The sequence below is a fragment of the Dreissena polymorpha genome, chromosome 13 (assembly GCF_020536995.1).
Source record: "Dreissena polymorpha isolate Duluth1 chromosome 13, UMN_Dpol_1.0, whole genome shotgun sequence".
NCBI lineage: Eukaryota > Metazoa > Mollusca > Bivalvia > Myida > Dreissenidae > Dreissena > Dreissena polymorpha.
In genome coordinates, this window is record NC_068367.1 from 58,752,796 (window position 1) to 58,777,508 (window position 24,713).

General features: G+C 33.9%; 2 protein-coding genes across 9 annotated transcripts in view; both read right to left on the reverse strand.

The window, feature by feature from the left end:
- LOC127854821 (secernin-3-like) overlaps positions 1 to 24,713 on the reverse strand; it is a 204,174-nt gene that overhangs the window by 148,529 nt on the left and 30,932 nt on the right. The gene's annotated exons all lie outside the window — the stretch shown is intronic.
- The window catches only part of LOC127854813 (uncharacterized), a 150,960-nt gene that overhangs the window by 95,132 nt on the left and 31,115 nt on the right, over positions 1 to 24,713 (reverse strand). The window contains exon 1 of one of the 8 annotated variants that reach the window (XM_052389868.1): positions 18,196 to 18,541. The exons of the other annotated variants lie outside the window; for them this stretch is intronic. Within the exon in view, the coding sequence (XP_052245828.1) occupies positions 18,196 to 18,212 (17 nt within the window). The 5' untranslated portion in view covers positions 18,213 to 18,541. Of the gene's footprint in view, positions 1 to 18,195; positions 18,542 to 24,713 lie in introns of those variants that run through there. 8 annotated transcript variants of the gene reach the window in all.

Here is a 24,713-nt window from a genome sequence, read left to right on the forward strand (position 1 = left end):
AATGATAGTTCATTGTGCACATATTTGTTAACCATAATTGCAAATGCATTCAGCTTATAAACTGATGCCACCTTGTACCATAAATTTTAAGTGTATAATGAAAAATAATTATCTTTGAGTTAAATAATATAGGCTTACACAATAAATAAAAAGAAAATCTACTTTTAAAAAATTTGGAATGCTGGGCAAAATGGACAATGCAGGCACAATAATAAATAAATATTTTTAAACTTCATTTTATCTTTTTAAAGGGAGACAAATCCAACAACATCAATTTGTTGTGACTAAAGGTAAAAGTTAATCAACTAATTCAGTAGATATTTTAACTGAAAACTCTTAAATTTAACAGTTGTTCATAAAAGCTTCAAAAGCTCTCATCATTTGAAAATTATTTAAAATACAACAAGAGCTGTGTCACAGACGTGATGAATACCCCCACATGCCGTATTGACACAGAATATTTTGCATGTTGTCTTCACAAAAAACAGCAGACACAATGCTCAATGTTTAAAACGTACTAAGTGACCCCATGACCTAGTTTTGGACCCGGCATGGCCCATGTTCGAACTTAACCTACACATCATCTAGATACAACTTCTGACCAAGTGTGGTGAAGATCGGATGAAAACTACTTGAATTAGTGATCGCAAACCATGCTGAATGTGTAAAACATACTAAGTGCCCCGTGACCTAGTGTTTGTTCTGGCATGGCCCATGTTCGAACTTGGCCTTAAGATCATCTAGATAAAACTTCTGACCAAGTTTGGTAAAGATCAGATGAAAACTACATGAATAAGAGAGCGGACACCATGATGAATGTAAAAAACCCACAAGTGACCCGGTGACCTAGTTTTTGGCCGGACATGGCCCATGTTTAAACTTGGCGTAGAGATCATCTACATACAACTTCTGGCCAAGTTTGGTGAAGAAATTGGATGAAAACTACTTGAATTAGAGAGCGGACAACATGCTGAATGTTTAAAACGCACCAAGTGACCCCGTAACCTAGTTTTTAACCTGGCTTGACCCATACTCAAACTTGACCTAGACATCATCTAGATACAACTTCTGACCAAGTTTGGTGAAGATCTGGTGAAATCTACTTGTATTAGAGAGCGGACACCATGCTCTATGTTTAAAACGCACTAAGTGACCCCGTGACCTAGTTTCTGCCATGACCCATGTTCGAACTTGGCCTAAACATCCTCTAGATACAACTTCTGAACAAGTTTGGTGAAGCTCGGATGAAAACAACTTGAATTAGAGAGCGGACACCGTGCTCAATGATTAAAACACACTGTGACCTAGTTTTTGACACAGCATGACCCAAATTCAAACTTGACCTAGACATCATCTAGATACAACATCTGACCAAGTTTGGTGAAGATCTGATGAAAACAACTTGAATTAGAGAGCAGACCGAATGACTGACTGACCGACAGGTTCACTCCTATATGCACCCCTAAACTTCGTTTGTGGGGGTATAACAATTTAAACTAAAATCAGTCTGTACGTGCTTTACCCATCATTTAATATCTTATATGTATTTCATTATAACTTAATTGTCTTTCTAACTAGAAACCATCTGGTTTTCCTATTGACAAAGAACACAATTATTTATCTCTACAGCTACAAATGAAAAGTTATAATTAACACAATTAATAAATTATAATTAAACTTACCAATTGTATGTGGTTGTAATTCAACTACACCCAAATAAGGTGAATGTAACGGTCACAGGAAAATATTTGTGTGTAGAAAATTTCCAGTGAAATGAAACCGTTAGTCAGCTTGATATTAATTTCAAATCTTCCTATAAGACTATAACAATAAATGTTCTGTTTCCATAGCTACTTAATTTCTTGGAAAACTGATCAATGTTTACTAGCATAGCCTTTATGGAAGCTGGTATCTAATTGATTCTTTTATCATTTATATAACTGCTGCCAATAAAAGCACATCAAACTTCAATGAGAGTCGAGCCTTCGTTATAACAATTCAAATAATACTAATAACAAAATTAATAGTCTCCTGTCTCAAGAAGTGAAGAAATAAGAAATAACAGTAGTTTGATACAAACCTGCATTCAGAATCAAAAATTGAAAATTAATTGGAAACATATCTGCATTTTTTTCCTAATTCACATCAGAAATAACAAGAGCTGTGTTTGTGAAACACAATGCCCCCTACTGCCCCGCTTTGAAGCCATATATTTGACCTTTGACCTTGAAGGATGACCTTGACCTTTCACCTTTCAAAATGTGCAGCTCCATGAGATACACATGCATGCCAAATATCAAGTTGCTATCATCAATAATGCAAAAGTTATGACCCATGTTAATGTTTTGAGACAGAATGACAGACAGACAGACAGGCCAAAAACAATATACCCCCGAGCATTCGATCCTGGGGCATAAAAAATAGAAATCTTAATTCTGTTCTAAATGCTTCTAATATTTGGTTTTAGAATCACAACAATATTTTTTTGCAGTACATCATCTAATCATGTAAAAGGCAACCTATGAAGTATTTTTAATACTGTTCTAAATGATACTAATATTAGTTTAAATTAAATTCATAGCCACATATTGTAAGATTGCCAAGTATCTGGTACAAGCTTCATCGTCTAATAAAACACCATCATGAAAGGATTGACTAGATGGCGTAAGATATTAACCTCCACCAAACAAGCCGCGTCATATAACAGCAGTGTCTTCATGCTAAGCATATGACTGATAAAAAGTTCTTTGGGCTGATAGAAATTAATAATTTTCATAGTCTGGCTATTTGATTTTTTATTTGTTTCTATAAAAGCACAATGATTTGGGCTAACGGGCTACATATATCACCAAAAAAACAGTGACACCGTTTTTCATAATCTTTTTCAAACTTTTTGTATTTAAATCAACACTAACAGTAGTGCTGCAGCGAATCCAAAATTTCAATCGGATCCGAATTCAAATCCAAAGGCTCGGATATCGAAAATCGGTTTGAATCCTAATTTCAAAGTAAAAATACTCAAAATAAATTATAATTTATATTGCTATAACCAAAATAATGTTTTGAAACACCTAAGAACTTATAAAAAAATTATGAAAAAAAGTAATTAACTTTTATTATTATTATAAACTTTATTACTCCAAACAGAGAACAATAATCAAGGTTCAGTTTAAGAAGCCTAAAAAACCTTTGAAATAAACAAAATATCTGCAATATGAATAAATTGAAGTTGCTTCACAAATCAAAAGTCTTGTCAAGTTACATGTGTCTTAAAGTACCTCAAAAATACTGAAAAAAATAAGTTCCTGTATCTCAAAAAAATTAACAAGTTTTAGAATTTCAAGAACTTTTAGTTCTTATCATAACATAATACTTAATATAATTCATTATACAAAGTGTTTATTTAGGTTGGAGGTTGTTCCGATTCTGTATACAAGGAGAACCTTACATACTTTGCAGATGGCGTTTGCTTTGTCAATTTCTGTGTCGAATTAGTATGCTGATAAAACCCGAAATGCTTCCACACCGAGGATTTTAATTGTTTAGGTGCATCGTGAATTTTCTTCTTTGCCATTTTGCACCATCGAAAACGAAAGTAGACTGTGTAGTACCATGTTTTTGTCGAAAATGTAGCAATAATAGTGACAGATTACGTACCAGTCAGCCTTTCAAACAGAAAGAAACAATTTAACGAAAAGTATTAGGGTGAAAGAAACAATTACCGCAAAGGAAAGGTTAAACTCAAATAAGATCCGGATTCGAAACCGATTTTACCAATCACAATTAGTTCCGCGAATCCTCGTTTGGATCCGCGAATCTTGGATATTTCGGATATCCGTTGCAGCCCTAACTAACAGTATCATTTATAAGAAATAAAACCCAACCTGAATGAATACAGTGTTGATAAAATAAGGGACACTTTACATTTCTGAAAGTTTTCATTTCTTCATTTGATTTTTAGCTTGGGTGACTTACCTATAATGGGCCAATCTTCAACGATACACTTTACATTTCTGAAAGTTTTCATTTCTTCATTTGATTTTTAGTTCAGGTAACTTACCTATAATGGGCCTATAATGGGCCAGTCTTCAACGTTAAGAACAACTTTTAGTATGATTAACCCAAGGATAATTCTTTTTTAGTTTTATAATATTAAATCTGCCTAGCAGTTCAAGAGAAGTCACTAGAAGAACAAGAGATGTGTTTGTCAGAAACACAATGCCCCCTATTGCGATGCTTTAAAGCCATATATTTGACCTTTGACCTTGAAGAATGACCTTGACCTTTAACCACTCAAAATGTGCAGCTCCATGAGATACACTTGCATGGCAAATATCAAGTTGCTATCGTCAATATTCAAAAAGTAAATGACCAAACTTTAACGAAAGGTTAAAGTTTTAGGAACGAAAAATACAATGATATTTGACCTTTGACCTTGAAGGATGACCTTGACTTTTATTTTTCACCACTCAAAATGTGCAGCTTCATGAGATACACATGCATGCCAAATATGAAGTTGCTATCTTCAATATTGCAAAAGTTATAAAAGTTTAACCAAGGTTAAAGTTTTGTGACACACACATACAATGACTGACTGACACAATGACAGACAGACAGACAGGCCAAAAACAATATAACCCCGATCTTTCGATCCGGGGGCATAACAAGTATATGCACAAGCTCATGCACGTACGGACGAACATAACAGTATCCTAAAAGCTTCCCTGAGGAGCACTAAATGCTCAGGTGAGCTAATAACTAGATTGTTAACTTGTGAAGGTTCTCTCTAATTTGTAAGTGTCAGTTCATATTCAAATGCTGAATTAAAGATTGTGTGTATTTTACTCAATTTTAATTGCAATCTACAATAACATTTTACATAAACACTTTAGTGCCCTGAAGTTTAACTTTTGTCACAAGTAAAAACTAACCATGATACTTTTGTTGATGAATTGATAATCAGTGAGGCTCATCGAATTCAACAGCATATTCAAAGTGTTCTTTAAAATTTTAAACTATATAACACTGTAAATAGTTAAATGTGTTCGCTAATAAACCCATTGATACTGGTAATACGATACGGGTACGTGTTACAGCGCAGTAGAACACAATACAAAATCACATGACCGGATATCACCTGACATTGGTAACTAGGATTGTATTCCAATGTTTCAGTTAACAACCAAAGAAGTTATCAATAGTGACAAAACATGGCTTCCAATATGGAGAGTTCAATTAATAGAGGATGTGACTTTATTTTTGACTTTTCTTGTTTCACCTGTCAGGAAAATGACAGGAACAAAGAAGCTGAATTTTACTGTGAGGAATGTTCTAAATTTTACTGTAACAAATGTGTGGAGCATCATAACTATCTTTACAAGAAGCATGCCATTTTGGGCAAGGAAAACATCAGCCAATGGCCTGAGACGGATGTGGTTGAACTGGAGCAATGTCAGGAGCACCGGAAAGAAAAACTGACAATATTCTGTGAGGACCACAGTCAGATATTATGTCATGTCTGCCATGTCCACAATCATCAGTAAGTACAGGTGCACTCATGATCAAGATCTGTTTTGCACATGTCTTAACAAACTTTAATAATTCTTCATATCTCTCCCATTGTAGAAATTACACAAGAGGACTCAGAGGGACATAAGATGCTCATTTTATATAAACTGTCAAATGTGAATTGTCTTAATACAAAGTACCCATAATGAGCTGGATATAATAAAGCCATGCTCCCTCTCCCCAACTTTAAGTAAAGTATAAAAATGTAATATTAGCAGCATGTGGGCATGTTGCCATATAATTTTAAAGCTATGCAAAGAGAATATCATGGCAAAAGATGTTTAAAAACAAGTATGTTCCACGCGTGAAGCCATTAAAAGAGGTGTCATATACATGTAATTGTTGTGCCCTTGACCAATGACATGTTTATCTTAAAACTGAAAGGCTTCTTCCTATGAACCCTACATTTGTATTATAAACCAGCTATCTTTTTTGGATAGTCTCTGGTGAGCATGCTCTAAACATTTCAGTAACAAGAACCCATCATCATTCAAATTTTTGTAGTTTGTAACAATATTTTTTTTCCTGCAAATCATGATATAAGGGTATTTACTTAAGTCTTTACATGATAATTCTTGCTAAAATTGTGTGGTTTGTAACCATTTGAATTTTATCTATATTTAATGGTTTTTCCGTGATTAACAATGCGTTACTATCTGAATATGCCAAGACTTGATTGTGTTATCTTCATTCTGGAAACCATGACAAACAAGAGATGTGTTTGTCAGAAACACAATGCCCCTTTTAAGCTTGCTACTTCCCTTGGATTTTGTTTATTGACCTTTGACCTTGAAGGATGACCTTGACCTTGACCTTTCACCACTTAAAATTTGCAGCTCCATGAGATACACATGCATGCCAAATATCAAGTTACTATCTTCAATATTGCAAAAGTTATGGCCAATGTTAAAGTTTTCGGACGGACGCACAGACAGACTGACAGTTGAACTGCTACATGTATATGCCACCCTACCGGGGGCATAAAAACTAAAAGCGTTAGTTTGCGTGGGCATTAAAATCAATTAACATAACTGTATATTAATGCTGTTATTATTTTACACAAGAGCCAGCCATGATGGCCCTTAAGTTTTTAAAGATATTTGTTTTTAAATATTTTGTGACAAAAGAATATGATTCCAAATTAATTGCAAAGCTAGCAATATTAATGTCGCTTAGGAAAAAACATATAAAATGTACATTCAAAATTAAGTGTTGTTGTTTTTTTGCAGGAAATGCAGTCATGTGGTACTAATAGCTGACAAAGTGAAAGTCCTTCATAAGAAAGGAGACTTCAAGGAGTTGTTAGCAAGGTTTGATGCACAGCACCAGCAGTTAATACATAAGCAACGAGACCTTGATGAAAATATGAAGTCTCTTGAGAAATCTTACAAAACAATTCTGGAAGAAATCAATGCTTTACGAAAGACAATTAATGATTCTTTAGATGAACTGGAGAAGAATACAAAGAAAGAATTGGACACATTTTTAGTCAATACGAGGACATATGTTCAAAATGACGTAAAAAACTGCACAAAGTCCATCAAAAATATAGCATGCTTAAAAGATGATTGGCTGAGAACAAAAGACAAAAGTGAAGCACTCAGTTTTATCATGTATACAAAATGCCACGATCATTCCCTCAAGGTAGAAGCAGTTTTACAAGAAATGAGAACACAAGATGAAAGAACCCTTACATTTAATCCTGATACGACCATCCAACAAACCTTGTCCGCTCTAACAGGATTGGGCCGAATATTCAGCACAGTGAAACAAGTAAAACCAGCTAAAGGGTCAACACAGAGCACAGTTACCCGACATAATAATTCTAAAGCATCCAGCCATTCTGACCCTGACTCTGACCAAACAACTCCAGGATTCAACATAAACAAGTCCAATAAAACATCGAGTTTATCTAGACAGCATAGCCCTGGAAACCAAAAAAGTGATCCCACCAAGTCAGGCCAGGTTTCTGATCCAGTATCAAGTTCATCTTATCAGCTGGTCAAGGGATATCAACCAGGTGCTGTAAGTAAGTCTGATCAAATTTTAAGAGTGAAGAATGGAAAGAATTACAGTGTGAAAATCTCGAAAGATAATTGCCCATCCATTATAACTGGTATCTGTTACACAGCTACTGGAGAACTCATCATCATAGATAACGGCAACTGTAAAGTGATGCTCCTAGATCAGACCTACAAGGTGGTGGCCCACTGTCACTTTCTTTATCAACCATGGTCCATGTGCAGCATTGATTCCAGTCTGGTGGCTGTTACTGTGAATAGGCCTGAGGTCCACTTCATCAGAGTGTCCAATGGTCAGTTGATAAAGGACAGGATACTGCCGCTCAAACATACATGCTATGGTATTGCCCATCAGCATGGTAACCTGTACATTACAGATGGTAGAGCTCTGTATCACTATACTCTGGATGGAAGACTGGTGAGCAAGATGTATGAGGATACATCACATCAATGGATAGGTAAACAAGAGATGTGTTTGTCAGAAACACAATGCCCCCTACTGCAATGCTTTGATTTTTTAAATATTATTATATCCCTTTAAAAAATATTAGTTCCCTTGTGAAAATGATCTGTAGCTGCCAAATGATTAATAGAAATTATGTCCTTTTAAAGCTTGTTACTTCCCTTGGATTTGTTTTTTTTACCTTTGACCTTAAAGAATAACCATGACCTTGACCTTTCACCACTCAAAATGTTCAGCTCCATGAGATACACTTGCATGCCACAAATATCAAGTTGCTATCTTCAATATTGCAAAAGTTATGGCCAATGTTAAAGTTTGCGGACAGACAGACGGACGGACTGACGGACAGTTCAACTGCTATATGCCACCCTACCGGGGGCATAAAAACAGAACTAAGTTATTCTTATGTTCCAAAGGTAAAGACTAGTACTTATACTGTCATAGAAATCAACAAGTAAGAAGGTTCATTTACCAGTAATATTATCAAAAAAATTATGTATTGTAAATATTGAACTAAGCATGTTGAACCAAATTCAAAATTGTTCTTTAAATGTTTTCACAAATAAAGATGTTTTGCAAATCAAGAAATCACTTAGTATTATAATAAGAAGACACTTATGTATTGGAGTAAAATGATGCTTTAATCATAATTAAAATGTATTCCCAAACATAAGTACTAAACAAATATATCAAGATAAGGAAACACAATATATCACATTCACAATACAAATTACTGGTCTTTATAGTTGACATGTACTGTGCCTTGCTTAAACAGCAACCTTGTATGTTTATTTATTCATGGTCATCAATTTTATTAAATGTTGTAAGTATGTACTAAGTACTACACAAACGTCTATACATTTATTATATAACAAGAACATGAGACTATATACTACTTCTTATATCGTTGCATCAGTTTGCATATAATAACAGCACCTAATCATCACTGTCTTCTATACCACAGTTACCTCCTGTGCAGTGAGTCCAGATGGGGACAGGATATATGTGACCAAGGAGGATAGTAAGCAGCTGGTCACATTGTCCAGGGATGGCACAGTGATCTCCACCCTGACTGTACGTGGACTGTGCTCACTTGGAGCAGCATGTGCAGGCTTACATGTGACTGATTCAGGACAAGTTCTGGTGTGTGGATACTCTACAGGCATAATCTACCAGGTGGACAGGGATGGGAGACAGATACTGGCAGAGATGGTCACAAAGAATGATATTGTGACTCGCCCTATATCTATCTACTACAGCAAGCACACACGCTCAATAATTGTAGGAATGCAATGTATTGATAACATCATAGTGTTTAAGGAGCAATGATGGTTGCAGTAGGATGATGTTCATTTATTTACCCATTCATATATACAGATATCTTTAAAAACAGTGTTAAGAGTTTTTTTATAACAATGTATATCAGACACAGTGACTGTTGAAATAGCCGGCATTTTCATATTCCCTGCATGAAACTATAACAAATTGCCCATGATACCAGCCTTCACTAAGTAGTTTTATTATGACATATAAATGCTAACATATTATTTGGAAAAAAGGAATAATTTGTTTAGAAGAAACAAGGTTTTAACGGATTGGAAGACCATTAATTTTAAGAACAGTCTTTTCAAATGACTTTATTTGAGATAAGTTTACTTATTATTTACAAAAAAATTATCTTATGATTTTGTTCATGATGTGCATGTTATTTTTATGTTTTTATGAACATTGTCTGTCAGTGTGTCAAGTATTGTTCATATTTATGTTTATGTGACTATAATATCCAACAACCTCATTTTCCAAATCAAAATAATATGAAACTCTGCAACCAGTTATGTCAAGATAAACGGATTTTAAATCAAGAGATCCAAAAGTCTAAACCAAAAATAAACATTAACAACACAAATTTTTACTCCAACCTAAGCCAGGAGAGACTATTGACCAAACCTTGTCTAACAATCCTCGGTAAATACATGTGATCAACTGAAGCAAAGCCTTATGAATTCCAAAGCCTCTTCCATTGAGACAGGGCAGAATGTCTTAAACTTCCAAAGTAAACTGGTGCTCTCAATGTCTGCTTGATAGCCCCCCCCCCTCCCCTCCATTTGCCAGTTCAATTTTAAGAAGTGGTTTCCCAAGGCTGAATGCTTCATACCAAAGAAGTTTTATCTGGACCTTACACCTTGAAATATAGTCACAACATGCTCCAGACAAAACTTCAGCAAGAACATTCTCATGAGCAATAACTGGAAAAATAATGAAAGCAGGAGTTATGGTTCTTATGCACTACGCTTCCACAGAATGAGATCTGCCTATAACAGGATGATGCTGATCAACAGAGTTTTTAGAGATTTACACATGGCCTGGACAGAATGTAAACACACCATGAAGAACTTTATTTTGCAAATATCTCAAGTTATGAAATACATTAGCATAAATTGTTTGTGCACAAAAGACAGTTTTTCTTGCAGTTTGTGCCGATATCTAAGGTAGAAAAATAAATTCTTAAATACGTCTGAAATCGGTGACAAAATTTCCCGTTGCGTGAAGTGTAACAGTGTAGTATTAATAGAATTTTTTAACAAGAACACAGGCTTATTATAAAATAAAGTAATTCCGATGTATTTCACATTGCAATAAGCAGCATAAAAATCTGTCTTTTATGCACTAGTTGATTTTTTTTTTAGAAAAATTGTTTTAAAAAGTTATTTGAGTTGTGTTAACATCCATTTACATTTAATTGGGATCCCCACAAAGTCAGGTGATACTGCACCCTGTATAAATTATCTTCTGAATTGATACCTCTGATAATTTCCCAGACATGCTCTTGACAAAATTTAAGTATAAAATATTTGTAGAGGGCAAATTTAACTCTAAATATGGAAACAAGAATTATGGCTCTTGAAATAGTTACATCCCTCCCCACAATTAGATCTTCCCACCTTTTAAGTTTCAAATTGAAACCTTGTTTAATTTACAACATATACTCTCGACAAAAATTAAGTTGTTTAAAAAAAAAAAAGGGCAACAACTCTATTAATACGATAGCAAGATGTATGGTTCTTGGGCACTGCACAACCCCTAAATGAGATATATTTCCCTATTGAGTTACACGTTGTTACCTCTTTTTGTTTTCAAGATAAGCTCCAGGCAAAATTTAAGCACCATATACTTGCGCTTGTAAGACGCATTTTTAAGACTCAAATTAATAAGTAACAGTTGGGTCGCGTCTTATAAGCGAGATACTGGTAAAAATGAACTAAATTTTTCAAAATATCGAGTATTTTGGGCTTATGCTAGCCAAGTTGGACACTTGTCAGTTGTTTTGAATCATCGCGGCAGCCATTTGCATGTTCTCTTAAGTCTGTATTGGCCCGTACCTTGTATCGGAATGCTATGTTCAGTTACCGATTTACTTGTAATAAAATGTATCGTTATTGATTTTGTTGTCTATTATTTTTAATTTGAATTTTGTTAGTTTTGGGGCGTAAGATGTTACATTGCCTGTGATTATTCTTGAAAAGTTTGTATCACCTGATTGTCTGCGCGCGACGTTGTTAAATGTCATATAAATTGGCCATTATAGTATACGTGTGTAAGCGGCGACACGATGCCAACATGCTTAAAACAACAGCAAAATCAATTCTCAGTTTGAAACTGTCAATTGTTAAACAAACACGCTGCCGATTACAAATGCTACTTGACAAGTTTGTATCACCTGATCGTCTTTGTTCCACATCGTTAATTGTCAAGACAATGTTAAGACATAATTGGCAATAAGGGTATCCTCTGAAATAAGTTACCAGTTTGCAACTGTCAATTAATAAATAAAAACGTTTATTCTGATGACCCCCTAATGCTGATGACACCTTATTTATTAGGGGCTAACAACGACGGGAGCAAAGAGCGACCGCATGCAATTGGCTTTCTTCTTGACACGAGATTTCCATCTGCGCTTCGGAGTCTATCACTCTTTCACGCGATTGGCTAATTTTATGAAAGTAGGCGTAACCTATTGTTGATAGACAATGGGCGTAAAATTTGCATAATCTAGGTAATAAAACTAAATGCTTTCAAAATATCTGTCTACATGTTGTATTAGTTTTCAATACCTGTCAAACAATACAATCAAGATGACTGATACCATCAATTTTGCTTGTGCATTGATATTACGAACGTAATATGTTTGCAATTGTTTGCAATTGTTAGGGCATATGATTAAATACGCAATAGTTAGAAGTTTTGGTAATTTGATAATTATTTTTATTGCATGAATAATACTTGAAAATAAATTATAACCCACTAATATATCATAAAATAAACAAATATTATTTACTTTGTTGTTTGATTGTTTTATTTTCAGGCTTGCGTGAATTACTAATTGTATGCAGCGCAAATTTGAAATATTCTCAATGTGTTACTAATTGATGATTTTCTTTAACATTCTGCCACTTTTCAGCCGATGAAAAAGGCAAAATTTGACTGCGTCTTACACGCGGGTCAGTCTTAAATCCACCCATTATAAAGTCCGAAGTCGGGGTGCGTCTTATAAGCGAGGGCGTCTTATAAGCACAAGTATACGGTATGCAAACAAATGGGAGCAATAGTAAGTCAATTCTCGAGTCGTTCTCAATTTTTGCTCCAGAAAAACTTTAAATACAAAATGGGCATGGTGTTATCTCATGTCTTATTTGAAACAAGGGGCATAATTTTTAATGTAGGATGATAACAAGATGGCAATCATGGCCCTAAGTGCTCTCCTGAGTTCACATAAATCAATTACTAAGGATTTCACAGACACCAATTGTTTAGGAATTGACCTGGTGGACTAAGTTCTGACCGCCCCCCTTGACCCAAATGTAACAAGACTATTGCCAAGCAATATTGTCCCCTTCCGTCTTCACCATTGTCAGAAATTCCACCATTGTCAGATTTTTATTTTTTTTATTTGTTGCCATAGCAACCAGAATTTTTGACTTAGAAACAAAATGAAATGATGTGCATAATGTCCATATTGCCATCTATCCATGTTTCAAGTTTCATGAAAAAATACTAAGAACTTTCAAAGTTATCGCAGGATCCAGAAAACCACCATTTTCAGCAGTATTTCTAGTCTATTTGTTTCCATAGCAACCAGAATTTTTGACGTAGGAACAAAATGAAATGACGTGCATTATGTCCATATTGCCATCTATCCATGTTTAAAGTTTCATGAAAAAATATTATGAACTTTAAAAGTTATCGCAGGATCCAGAAAAGTGTGACTGACTGACAGACGGACAGAGTGCAAACCATAAGTCCCCTCCGGTGAAACCGGTAGGGGACAATAATGGCCTTCATCTTGTCGATTTTAACATTATGACCAAGTGCCATTAAGTGTTTTAACAAAATTGACCCAGAAATCAATTCAGCTTTGATATTGCCAATATAAACGTCTTGATCAAGTGTTATCAAGATTGAGTTATAAATGTTGCCTTTAGAATGGTAAAAAGCTTTTTCTATGACCTGACCTGTTGACCTAGTTTTTGGACTCCCATGACCTAGATTTGAACACGGCCTGATATTGTCAAGATAAACATTCTGACAAATTTTCAATATTGGATGACAAAACCATAGGGAATGAAATTAATATTGAGATGCCATGTTAAAAAAAGTAGAAGGCGAAGATGATTGTTTTCCTTGTTTTCTAGGCCCAAAATTGTAATATGCTGCACATGTCATTACTATTGCAATATTGTGTACATGATCTTTAAATGAAAGAAGTTAACAATAAATAAACATGAATACCATTTCAACGCAAATGTTAAGTATCAAATAAGTATTATTTTGCATATCGTACGCACATTGTCCCTTTAAATGACACTGAGTCACTTGGAAGAGATCTCCCTGAATAGGTCTTTTTAAAACATAATTTCACGGTAGCTGATTTTGTGTAAGATAAAAATTGTATGTCTACTACAATAGAAGGTTTCAAAAGAAAATTTGAGACACTGTTTTTTTTTCATAAACTGGTTGACAATAATAACAAATCACCACACCAAATAGTTTTGCAAATTCTTTAAACGAGTTTAGAAATATTTTATACCAAGGACACATAGATTAACTTAACATTTTTTTGTCCTAATAGAGTGAAATTATTAACTTATTCGTCGGTGCACATTTAACCATATTAAGGTTAACAATTGGAGTAACGCAAGGCAATTATCTTGGTTAACCCTTACAATGCGGGAACCGAATTTTAAAGGCCTTTGCAAACAGTTTGGATCCAGATGAGACACCACAGAACGTGGCGTCTCATCAGGATCCAAACTGTTTGCTATTCTGATAGTATTCTTTGAAAAAAATAGAAGAAAATGCAAATTTTAGAAATTCAGCAGACGACATTTTAGCAGACGACAAATTTTCCAGCATGCAAAGGGTTAACATCAATGATTTATAAACAACAACAAAAACAGGCTTCTTGTTACGTGTTATTTGTTACTTTTTCGTCTTAGGGCTCACATAATTGTTTTAAATCCAGGTAAATTAGTTAAATTGTACAAATGCAAACCTGATGACCAAGATCAATGTCTAAGAAGGGGGCTGTCAAAATAAGTGGAAAAAAAAAAGCTTTAGATTCTCATCCGTATTTAAAAAAAAAAGGTTGTTGGGCAGTTGTTGTTCAAAAAAGAATATTTTTCACATGTAGATACTTCACCAAAAAATGTACATATTTAAGACTTTCCTCTCAATTCCTACTCATATTGTTGTTTTATATATTATATTTGCTCTAAAAAATGATATATATTAACACCATAAAATTCTTTGATTGTGAATAAACATTTTGTTATTACATGACACATGTAAAACAAGTGCAAACTTCTAATCATATATATTTTTTGATTGAATAAATATTGTTGAAACTAAACACTTCTGTTTCAGTATCAATCAGAGTTTTGACACAAACTTGATTATAAATTCCCCCGGACCTCTTTGTCAATTTATGTAATAGCAGCCATGTCCATGGGTAATTTAAATCTCGCAGATTTACTGGCAGTCTGTTCAGCTTTTATGCTGTTTGCTGCTCATCAGTATCTATGGTTTGGAGAATAAGCCTTAACAACTTGAATCTAGTAAGAAAGGTCTTAAATTGAATATAACTTTCTATGGTACTACAAAGGCGTGAACATAGGTATCTTAGTGGCAAAGGGTTAAAGGGTACACAGCTCAGATGTCATGGATCACTGCATGTTGAATTGTAACTTAAGTTCATGGTGATATAATACTTCAAGTTTTATTTCAATTGCATGATAACTGGGAAATGTGCAATTTGCTTCACAAAGTAAGAACATTAATGTTTCTGCAATAAAAATGGCAAATATCAAGGTCAAATAACTCATGACTGGGGATGAAAACAGTGTCTAATGCAATCAACACTTAATATTGATGATGATAAACCATTAGTTTCCATTCAGTCGCTTGAGAAATGTACAAGAAGCTTAATCCACAAACATTTTGAGCAAAGATAAACATTATGAACACATTTCATCAAGTCATTGAGTCATATGTGTTGCCCTTTCATAGATAAGATTGTTTTGAAGATTTGTCCTAATGAGCTACTTTATAGACTGAATGGACTCAGATTTGTCCTAATGACCTAGTTTATAGACTGAAGTTTTCAGATTTGTCCTAATGACCTAGTTTATAGACTGAAGTGACTCAGATTTGTCCTAATGACCTAGTTTATAGACTGAAGTGACTCAGATTTGTCCTTATGACCTAGTTTATAGACTGAAGTGATTCAGATTTGTCCTAATGACCTAGTTTATAGACTGAAGTGACTCAGATTCTAACTAAGCTTTTTCTAATATTTGACCTAGTGACCTTTTTTAGGATGCATATGACCCAGATTTTAACTTGTCTTAGATATTGTCAAATTATAATTTTAACAAAGTTTCATAAAGACTGAATTATAAATCTGGCCTCTGGAGTGGTAACAAGATTTTTTCTTAGATATGACCTAATGACCTAGTATTTGGGACGCACATGACCCAGATTTTGAATCGGCCTTGATATTGTCCTGATTGGATAAAAAATGTGGCTCACCTAAAGCTACTTTCTATAAAGGAAATTTTTTTGCTAACAACAGCTTATGCAGGTACATAGCTACATCATTAGCATAAGTTAATTAAACCTTAAACAACTTTGCATAGATCTGAATTTTATATGCATTTGTGGGCAATTTTATTTGGACCATGACACCCGGTCAAAATACTAAGCCAATGAACTGACAAATCAACCATAGTAGTGGAAAATGTGTCCAAAACTGAATAATTATCTGAAAAGCCAAACTACAAAGGGAAGCTACTGTGGACATATTCATTAAACTTTATTAACCTTTTATCTCCCTTTTTAAGTTTGTTTCAACAGTCTTTCTTATAATAAAAGGAAATTTTCTGTCCATGAACACAAAACAATGTGTAATTAATTATAACGCCAAGAGCATATTATATATCAACAAAGTCAAAGAAATAAAAAATACTTATATGGCAGATTATATTGAAATTGAGAAAATTAATATTTACATATAATACACAGATTGTTTTAAGAAAAACAAGATATGTGTTTGTCAGAAACACTATGTCCCCTTCTGCGCCGCTTTGAAGCTATATATTTGACATTTGACCTTGAAGGATGACCTTGACCTTGACATTTCACCACTCAAAATGTGCAGCTCCATGAGGTACACATGCATGCCAAATTTGAAGTTGCTATCTCCAATATTGCAAAAGTTATGGCAAAATGTTACAGTTGGAGCAAACAAACACACAAACCAACCAACCAACAGACAGGGCAAAAACAATATGTCCCCCACTATAGTGGTGGGGGACATAAAAATACTTGCAAAAGTAAACAGCCCAATTTTTAGCAGCACATATATATATATAACCAAACGCAACCACATATCACCATATGCAAAAGAAAGCGAAATATATACATGGCTTTTAAGCTTCAGATTCTAGGATGCACATAGCAATTGGCCTAGCCACTTGTAACTTCGCTCTTCTGTCTGTACAAGGTCAACACAAAATGACATTATCATGTTACATCTATAATGCTTCCTTCAAAGTTGTTAAACTTGAATGGATGACGTTGAGACTAATAAACACACCCACATCGCATGACCTCATTTTGACAGTGACCTACTTTGTGACTTAAAAAAATTGAGAAGGTCAAAATTCTTAGTTACCCCAAAATGACGCATTCTTCTAATATCAATAATGCTTAAAAAATTTTTAGGTACTTGCATAGATGATGTCCTTAAACACTTTCAACACACTGGCATCACCTGACCTCAATTTGACCTTGAGATTGACCTTTTTTGTAATTCTACTAATTTTGAATGTCCAGATTCTTAGTTAACAAAGAATGAAAAGTTTGGTTCAACAGCAATTATTTTGATTGCTACATAATTTTGTTACCTGCAGCGATGATATCTATAAACAACCATAACCCTTTTCCACTCAGAAGCAAAGTGAAAATGGCTATGTGCAAACAGAATAAAACCAGAACAGCTTGCGAGTTACTCGCAGTCTGTTCTGGTTGTATGCTGTTTGCTGCTCATCAGTATCTTAGGGTTGAAAACAGATCCTTGAAAACTTGAATATAATAAGAAAGGTCTTTCATTAAAGGCAACTTTCTAAGGGACTACAAATGTGTCAAAATAATCTAAGTGATAAAGGGTTAAAACATCACCTGACCTCATTTTCACCTGGTAATTGACCTACTTTTGGACTTATTCAAATGGGCTAATTAATCACTGACAAGAATTCCACTGGAAGCATATGTGTTTATTAACCCTTTCTGTCATAGATACATTTCTGATGCATTTATAGTCCCTTAGAAAGTTACATTTAAGTAAATACCTTTCTGAATAAATTAAAGTTTTAAAGAATTCATTTCAAACACTTAGATACTCAGATGAGCAGTAAACAGCATAAAACCTGAACAGACTGCCAGTTACTTGCAGGCTGATCTTGTTTTATGCTCTTGGCACATAGCCATTTTCACTTTGGTTTTGAGTGGGAAAGGGTAACAAGGAGTATCTTGTGTTGTTTAAAAAAAGGAAAAAAAAATTCATATAAAACAAGTAAGATAACTTACCTTTTCCTATTTCCCATTGCATCTGTGTTTCATGAACGCATATTCTTTGAATGGCTTTCCATGTAATTGCTTCATCCAAATTAAGATTTTTTTGTCTTTTAAAACTCGCACATCACATAATTGATCATACTTCTCACTTTTTTATTCATTACAAATTGAAAACTGTAAACATGACCTTTTTTCTTCTTTTGTATTAGGCATTAACATGCCAGAAAAAGAACATGTTAATAATATTACAAGCCCGGGCTACGCTGCGGTTATTGGATGCATATGATACACTGTCATTTTCTTGCATCAATGCGTTCCTTACAATCTCGAAAGCACAACAAATGACCTGTTGACCCGCTCCAATTTTTTTTATAATCCAACAAAAAACACAGTTGTCATCCTGTAATAATATGTCACAGCATGCATTCTGTTCTGTTTGTTTGAATAACGCATTAGCAATATACATGTACATCTGTTCATTGAATTTCAAATTTAAAAACAAAATGTGTTTGTGAAACACAATGTCCACCTATATGACGTTTGAACATAAAGGATGACCTTGACCCTTCACCACTCAAAATGTGCAGCTCCATGAGATACACATGCATTTCAAATATAAAATTGCTAGCTTCAATATTGCAGAAGTGACATTACATGAGCAATGTTGACCCATATATTTGACCTTGAAGGATGACCTTGACCTTTCACCACTCAAAATGTGCAGCTCCATTAGATACACATGCATGCCAAATATCAAGTTGCTATCTTCAATATTGCAAAAGTATTCATAAAATAAGCGATTTGGGCCACATATATTTGACCTCTGACCTTGAAGGATGACATTGACCTTTCACCACTCAAAATGTGCAGCTACATGAGATACACATGCATGCCAAATATCAAGTTGCTATCTTCAATATTGCAAAAGAATTCATAAAATAAGCGATTTGGGCCACATATATTTGACCTCTGACCTTGAAGGATGACCTTGATCTTTTACCACTCAAAATGTGCAGCTCCATGAGATACACATGCATGCCAAATATCAAGTTGCTATCTTCAATATTGCAAAAGTATTCATAAAATGAGAGATTTTGGCCACATATATTTGACCTCTGACCTTGAAGGATGACCTTGACCTTGACCTTTCACCACACAAAATGTGCAGCTCCATGAGATACACATGCATGTCAAATATCAAGTTGCTATATTCAATATAGCAAAAGTTATTGCAAAATGTTAAAGTTGGCGCAAACAGACCAACCAACCAACAGACCAACCAACAGACAGGGCAAAAACAATATGTCCCCCACTACTTTAGTGGGGGACATAATAAACAAAGGATTTAATTATAATCTACATGGAACTAACAAATCTTAATGCAAGGAGTTTCGTATTTAATATGAGCAAGATCAGTATATTTGTGAAACACAAAACCCCCTTCCGCACTTTGAGGCTGCACAAAACAGCTTAATTTGGAAAAACTGTTATTTTACAATAAATTGTAAAGTCAAAGGCCTGTAACTTTGTCAAAAATCAATGGACCAGACCAAAACTCGACCGTGATCTGTAAGTCAAGTAAGTAGACTCAGACATTCAAATAAGGTCAGTATCTGAAAGTGTTTTGGGGAAAAAACTTGGAAACGGATACTGGGCGGAGAGAGAATGCAACTGCTCTTTGCCACCCTACTATAAAAATACATGCAACCATGGTAAATATTGACATGTTCATTAACACACATGCTTTCAGAAAATACGGATGTGAAAAAAAACCTTATAACATAATTTACTTTAATGTCCCTTTAGTTAATTTGTAGTTGCTTAATGCTCAATATCAATAAATGGATTTTTTTTTTTTTTTTTAATTTCGATAACTGTCATCAGCAGCTTTTCATTCACTAAGGAGTTAAAAAAAATCATTAAATTAACTGACAAGAGAGCTAATTTTTGTCATTTGCACGCGTAACCTTGTGATCCATGTCATTTGAATTTACACCTTTTCATTTTCCCATGGATTTCAATACTTCAGCAAACAGTTGAAGAGCATAAACGCTTCACATTAAGCATGGTGATACAAATTATATCCAATTATTCATAGATTAAAGTTCTCCAGTGACAAAAGTGAAGTAACAGATATTTTTACTTGCATATCAATTTTACATATTGACATCAGAATGGATACTTTATAATGATTCATAAATATAAATTGACTGCTGTATCTTTGAAATGTCTTCTAATAATAATGCCATGCAGAAAAACACAGCATTCTCAAAATCTTCCTCAACCCAGAAGCAAAATTCACTTGGTAATATTATTTCAAATTTTAAATATCTATTTAAATACATATATCTGTTGACATATAATAACTGCAAATTATCCAATAATTATCAAGCCACACGAAAATATCAGTTGATAAAATTCATTCACAATTTAATATAATTACTTAAATACATCTGTTAACAAATGACGTCCAATAATAATCCAGCTTTAAACGTACGACAGGTTATCCAAGTGCCAAAACATTCCTGAATACATGTATTATAATTGATATAGTTCCACAATTTTTTGGGGGTATATTTCACCCACACATTTTATTCCTCAAATACTTTTTATCGAAATTTCATTGCACTAAAAGTCTAAGTTACTGTAATGCAATTATACTAAAAAAATGTTGAATGGTCATGTTCTACATTCCAAAACTGCCCCAGTGGTCAACATTCACCCTCAAGCTGTTCTACCAGATACTAAATGCTCATCCTACATGTACATATATTAAACTGGTCACAGTAACTTGGCAACAGAGTTGTGTTTTTTTGACACCATAAAAAGATGCATAATTAGATAAAACATGTCTCAATTATTTATGACAGGTAATGGATTCTTAAAAAAAGAGAAATGTGGACTGGAAAATTTCTTGAAAGAAATCTGTATTTAGAGTCATAAACATAGTATTTAAAATTATATTGTGTATATTCTATTTTGTTATTTATTTTAACTGCATGATGCTATCGTTAGAAAAAAAAAATAGTTATGATTTAATATAATTCAACAAATGAAATAAGAATAGCAGAAGCTGCAGTAGTTGCATTTCTGATTTTAGTAACACAAGATTTATGATTAATTTAATATTGTAAGTCATAAATATATCAAATTAACCCGGAATCCAGGTCAGTGCCAACAAACCGCAGTGTACCAAGTAAACAAATATGTCATGGATATTATCCACAATAATTAGTAAATAACAAATCCACCAAATAAATTTAAGACAGCATATCCTTATAAACACTGTTGTTTTATGACCCTCACATTTTTCATACTTGCAATCAAAAATAATTAAAAAACAAACAAATGACACAATCTGAACACATTTTAAATTCAACAAAAATTCTAATCCATGTTTAAAACTTCAAATTGACATATTGTCCACTATTAAACAAAGTTGAAAACAGGCTATTCACAAAAGCCTTGAATTTGCTAACAAGGAACCAATAATCGTTTAAATTGACTGTTTTACATTTTATAGACTGCATTTTAAACTGTTTTTGACCGAAAGCCTCTAAATCCCATATCTGAACAAACATACAGTAGCTTTATCTCCTGTTATTTAAGATTGTGATCAGCTGCGTTCATTGATCCGTGTGAACAGTAGTCCATAGTTTTCTTGTGAATCTCTCAGCCATGAAAGCATTGTGAACAAGTTATCTTGATACATGAAGTTTCTTTATGCCCTTGTGAAAAGTTTAAAATTAAGTGGACAATCTTCAAAAGGGTAGACGGTTATTTAGCATTTTAACTTTTTTTCATTAAAAGGTTCTAAACTCTTGCCAAATATCAAGTTGCTACCTTCAATATTGCAAAAGTTATGACAATATTAAAGTTTGACACAAACAAACCTACAAACAAACAAACAGACAGGGCAAAAACAATATGTCCCACAGTCTATACTGGGGGACATAAAAAGGTAACCAAATACCACAAATATCACCAAAACAATCAGCAAATTAAACAGAAGAGAACACAATTATATAATTTTCAGTTACGCTCATTTTAAATCACCATTATTTCACAATGAGTATCCAATAGGTCATTCCACCCAGATACAGATATAGGTTAATTGAAGAAGAAAATTCTTACATAGTGACAAGGAGAAAGGCAATTAAGGCAATCAATTAATATATTTGTATATGGACATAGGTTGACATATTGAGCGATCATTATCGATAAAAGTTGTCTGACATACTGTTGACACTTTTTACTGAACAAGGGAATGCAGCCAGGTTATTAGCCTATAGTTTTATATTGCACACATAAATAAATACATTATTAAATTATTATCAAACATTTAAACTACATTACATGGATGTTTATTAGCAAATAAACTGTTAATTTATAGAACGTACGTTGTGTTTTAACTCATAGACTAATGAAGGTTGTTGGAAGGAAGTAAAACATTCCATACCATTAATTTTTTTATATGCGTAATACAGACATCAAAACATAGGAAGTCATTATCTACAGATGCAACAATTAAATTAAGGAGGTCAACACACATCTGATAAATTGTAAAGTTTTTTCAAACATAAGAAGTCAGAGAGCAAATTATTTACCAATGAAGACTCGGCCTATCAGGGCGACAAAAGATTGCCAGCATGGAAAACATGCCTAGCTGTGAGATAAAATTAATGACTCACCATTACACTGAAATACCAAATTTGGGCCTATTTCTTATTGGATTTAAGTATGTGTAACATCATTTATTCATCCACATTTCTTAGGATTTTCACATTTTCAAAAGGTTTTCAAAGAAAAACATATTAATGAAATTTAAAACGAGAGATGTGTTTGTCAGACACACAATGCCCCCAAATGCGCCGCTTTGAATTAAATTTTTTTTAATTATTATATCCCTTTAAAAAATATTACTTCCCTTGTGAAAATGATCTGTACATGCCAAATGATATAAAATATAAATTACCTCCCTTTAAAGCTTCCTTGGATTTTGTTTTTTTACCTTTGACCTTGAAGGATGACCTTGACCTTTCATCACTCAGAATGTGAGTTCCATGAGATACACATGCATGCCAAATATCAAGTAGCTATCTTCAATATTGCAAAAGTTATGACCAAGGTTCAAGTTTTGAGACAGACACACACAATGACGGGACAGACACAAACAATGACGGGACAGACACACACAATGACAGACAGACCAAAAACAATATACCCCCCCCCCCCCCGATCATTTGATCCGGGGGCATAAAAACAACATATTCATGTCAGAAATATATAACAAGAACCAACAATTACTATCTTAAAAAAAACATACAAGCAAATTGCCCATCCTAATGTTAACTTTCAGAGAGTTGTTATAAGTGTTATTGTAGTCTCTTGATATATGCATAAGACTTTACCTATCAAACTCAACAAACATACACAAACTAGCTCTTCTAAAACATTTTGTTTGACATAGTTGTCTGTTCTTGTCATGGTATTTTTGGTAATACAACAGTTATTGTAAATACGAGATAATTTTGTTTTGTAGTGTTGCAGCTAATTAAGTCAATGTTTAAAGTGACTATTTCTAAGGACACTTAACAATTTTATATGCACAACTTCATTTAATACTAAGGAACAATGCATGCAACTTTCAATATTTTAAATAAATGGGAACTTTGTCATACAAAATTGTTTCTACAGAAAGACAGATGGACAGACAAACAGACTGAAAACAGTATACCCCCTCTATTTGCAGCTGGAGTGAAATTTCTTTTCTTTGCAGATGACAACAATTCATCACTAACAATATCTTTTAAGTGAAAAACTCTTAAGAGCTCGAAATTGTCCTCACCAAGTGATGCTGATCAGAGCCAAACTTATATTTGAGCCTTTCTGTTAAGAGCCAAACTTATATTTGAGCCTTTCTGTTAAGAGCCAAACTTATATTTGAGCCTTTCTGTTAAGAGCCAAACTTATATTTGAGCCTTTCTGTTAAGAGCCAAACTTATATTTGAGCCTTTCTGTTAAGAGCCAAACTTATATTTGAGCCTTTCTGTTAAGAGCCAAACTTATATTTGAGCCTTTCTGTTAAGAGCCAAACTTATATTTGAGCCTTTCTGTTAAGAGCCAAACTTATGTTTGAGCCTTTCTGTTAAGAGCCAAACTTATATTTGAGCCTTTCTGTTAAGAGCCAAACTTATATTTGAGCCTTTAATCTGTTAAGAGCCAAACTTATATTTGAGCCTTTGTGTTAAGAGCCAAAATTATATTTGAGCCTTTCTCTGTGAAAAGGGGGTTTAATGCATGTATTTAGTGTCGTCCCAGATTAGCTTGTGTATTCAGCACAGGCTAATCAGGGACGACACTTTCCACCTTAACTTGATTTCTGCAAATAATATAAAAGCAGAAATTTTAGTGTCGTCCCAGATCAGCCTGTGCAGACTGCACACTCTTCTGGGGCGACACTACACTCTTATCTGGGGCGACACTACACTCTTATCTGGGGCGACACTACACTCTTATCTGGGACGACA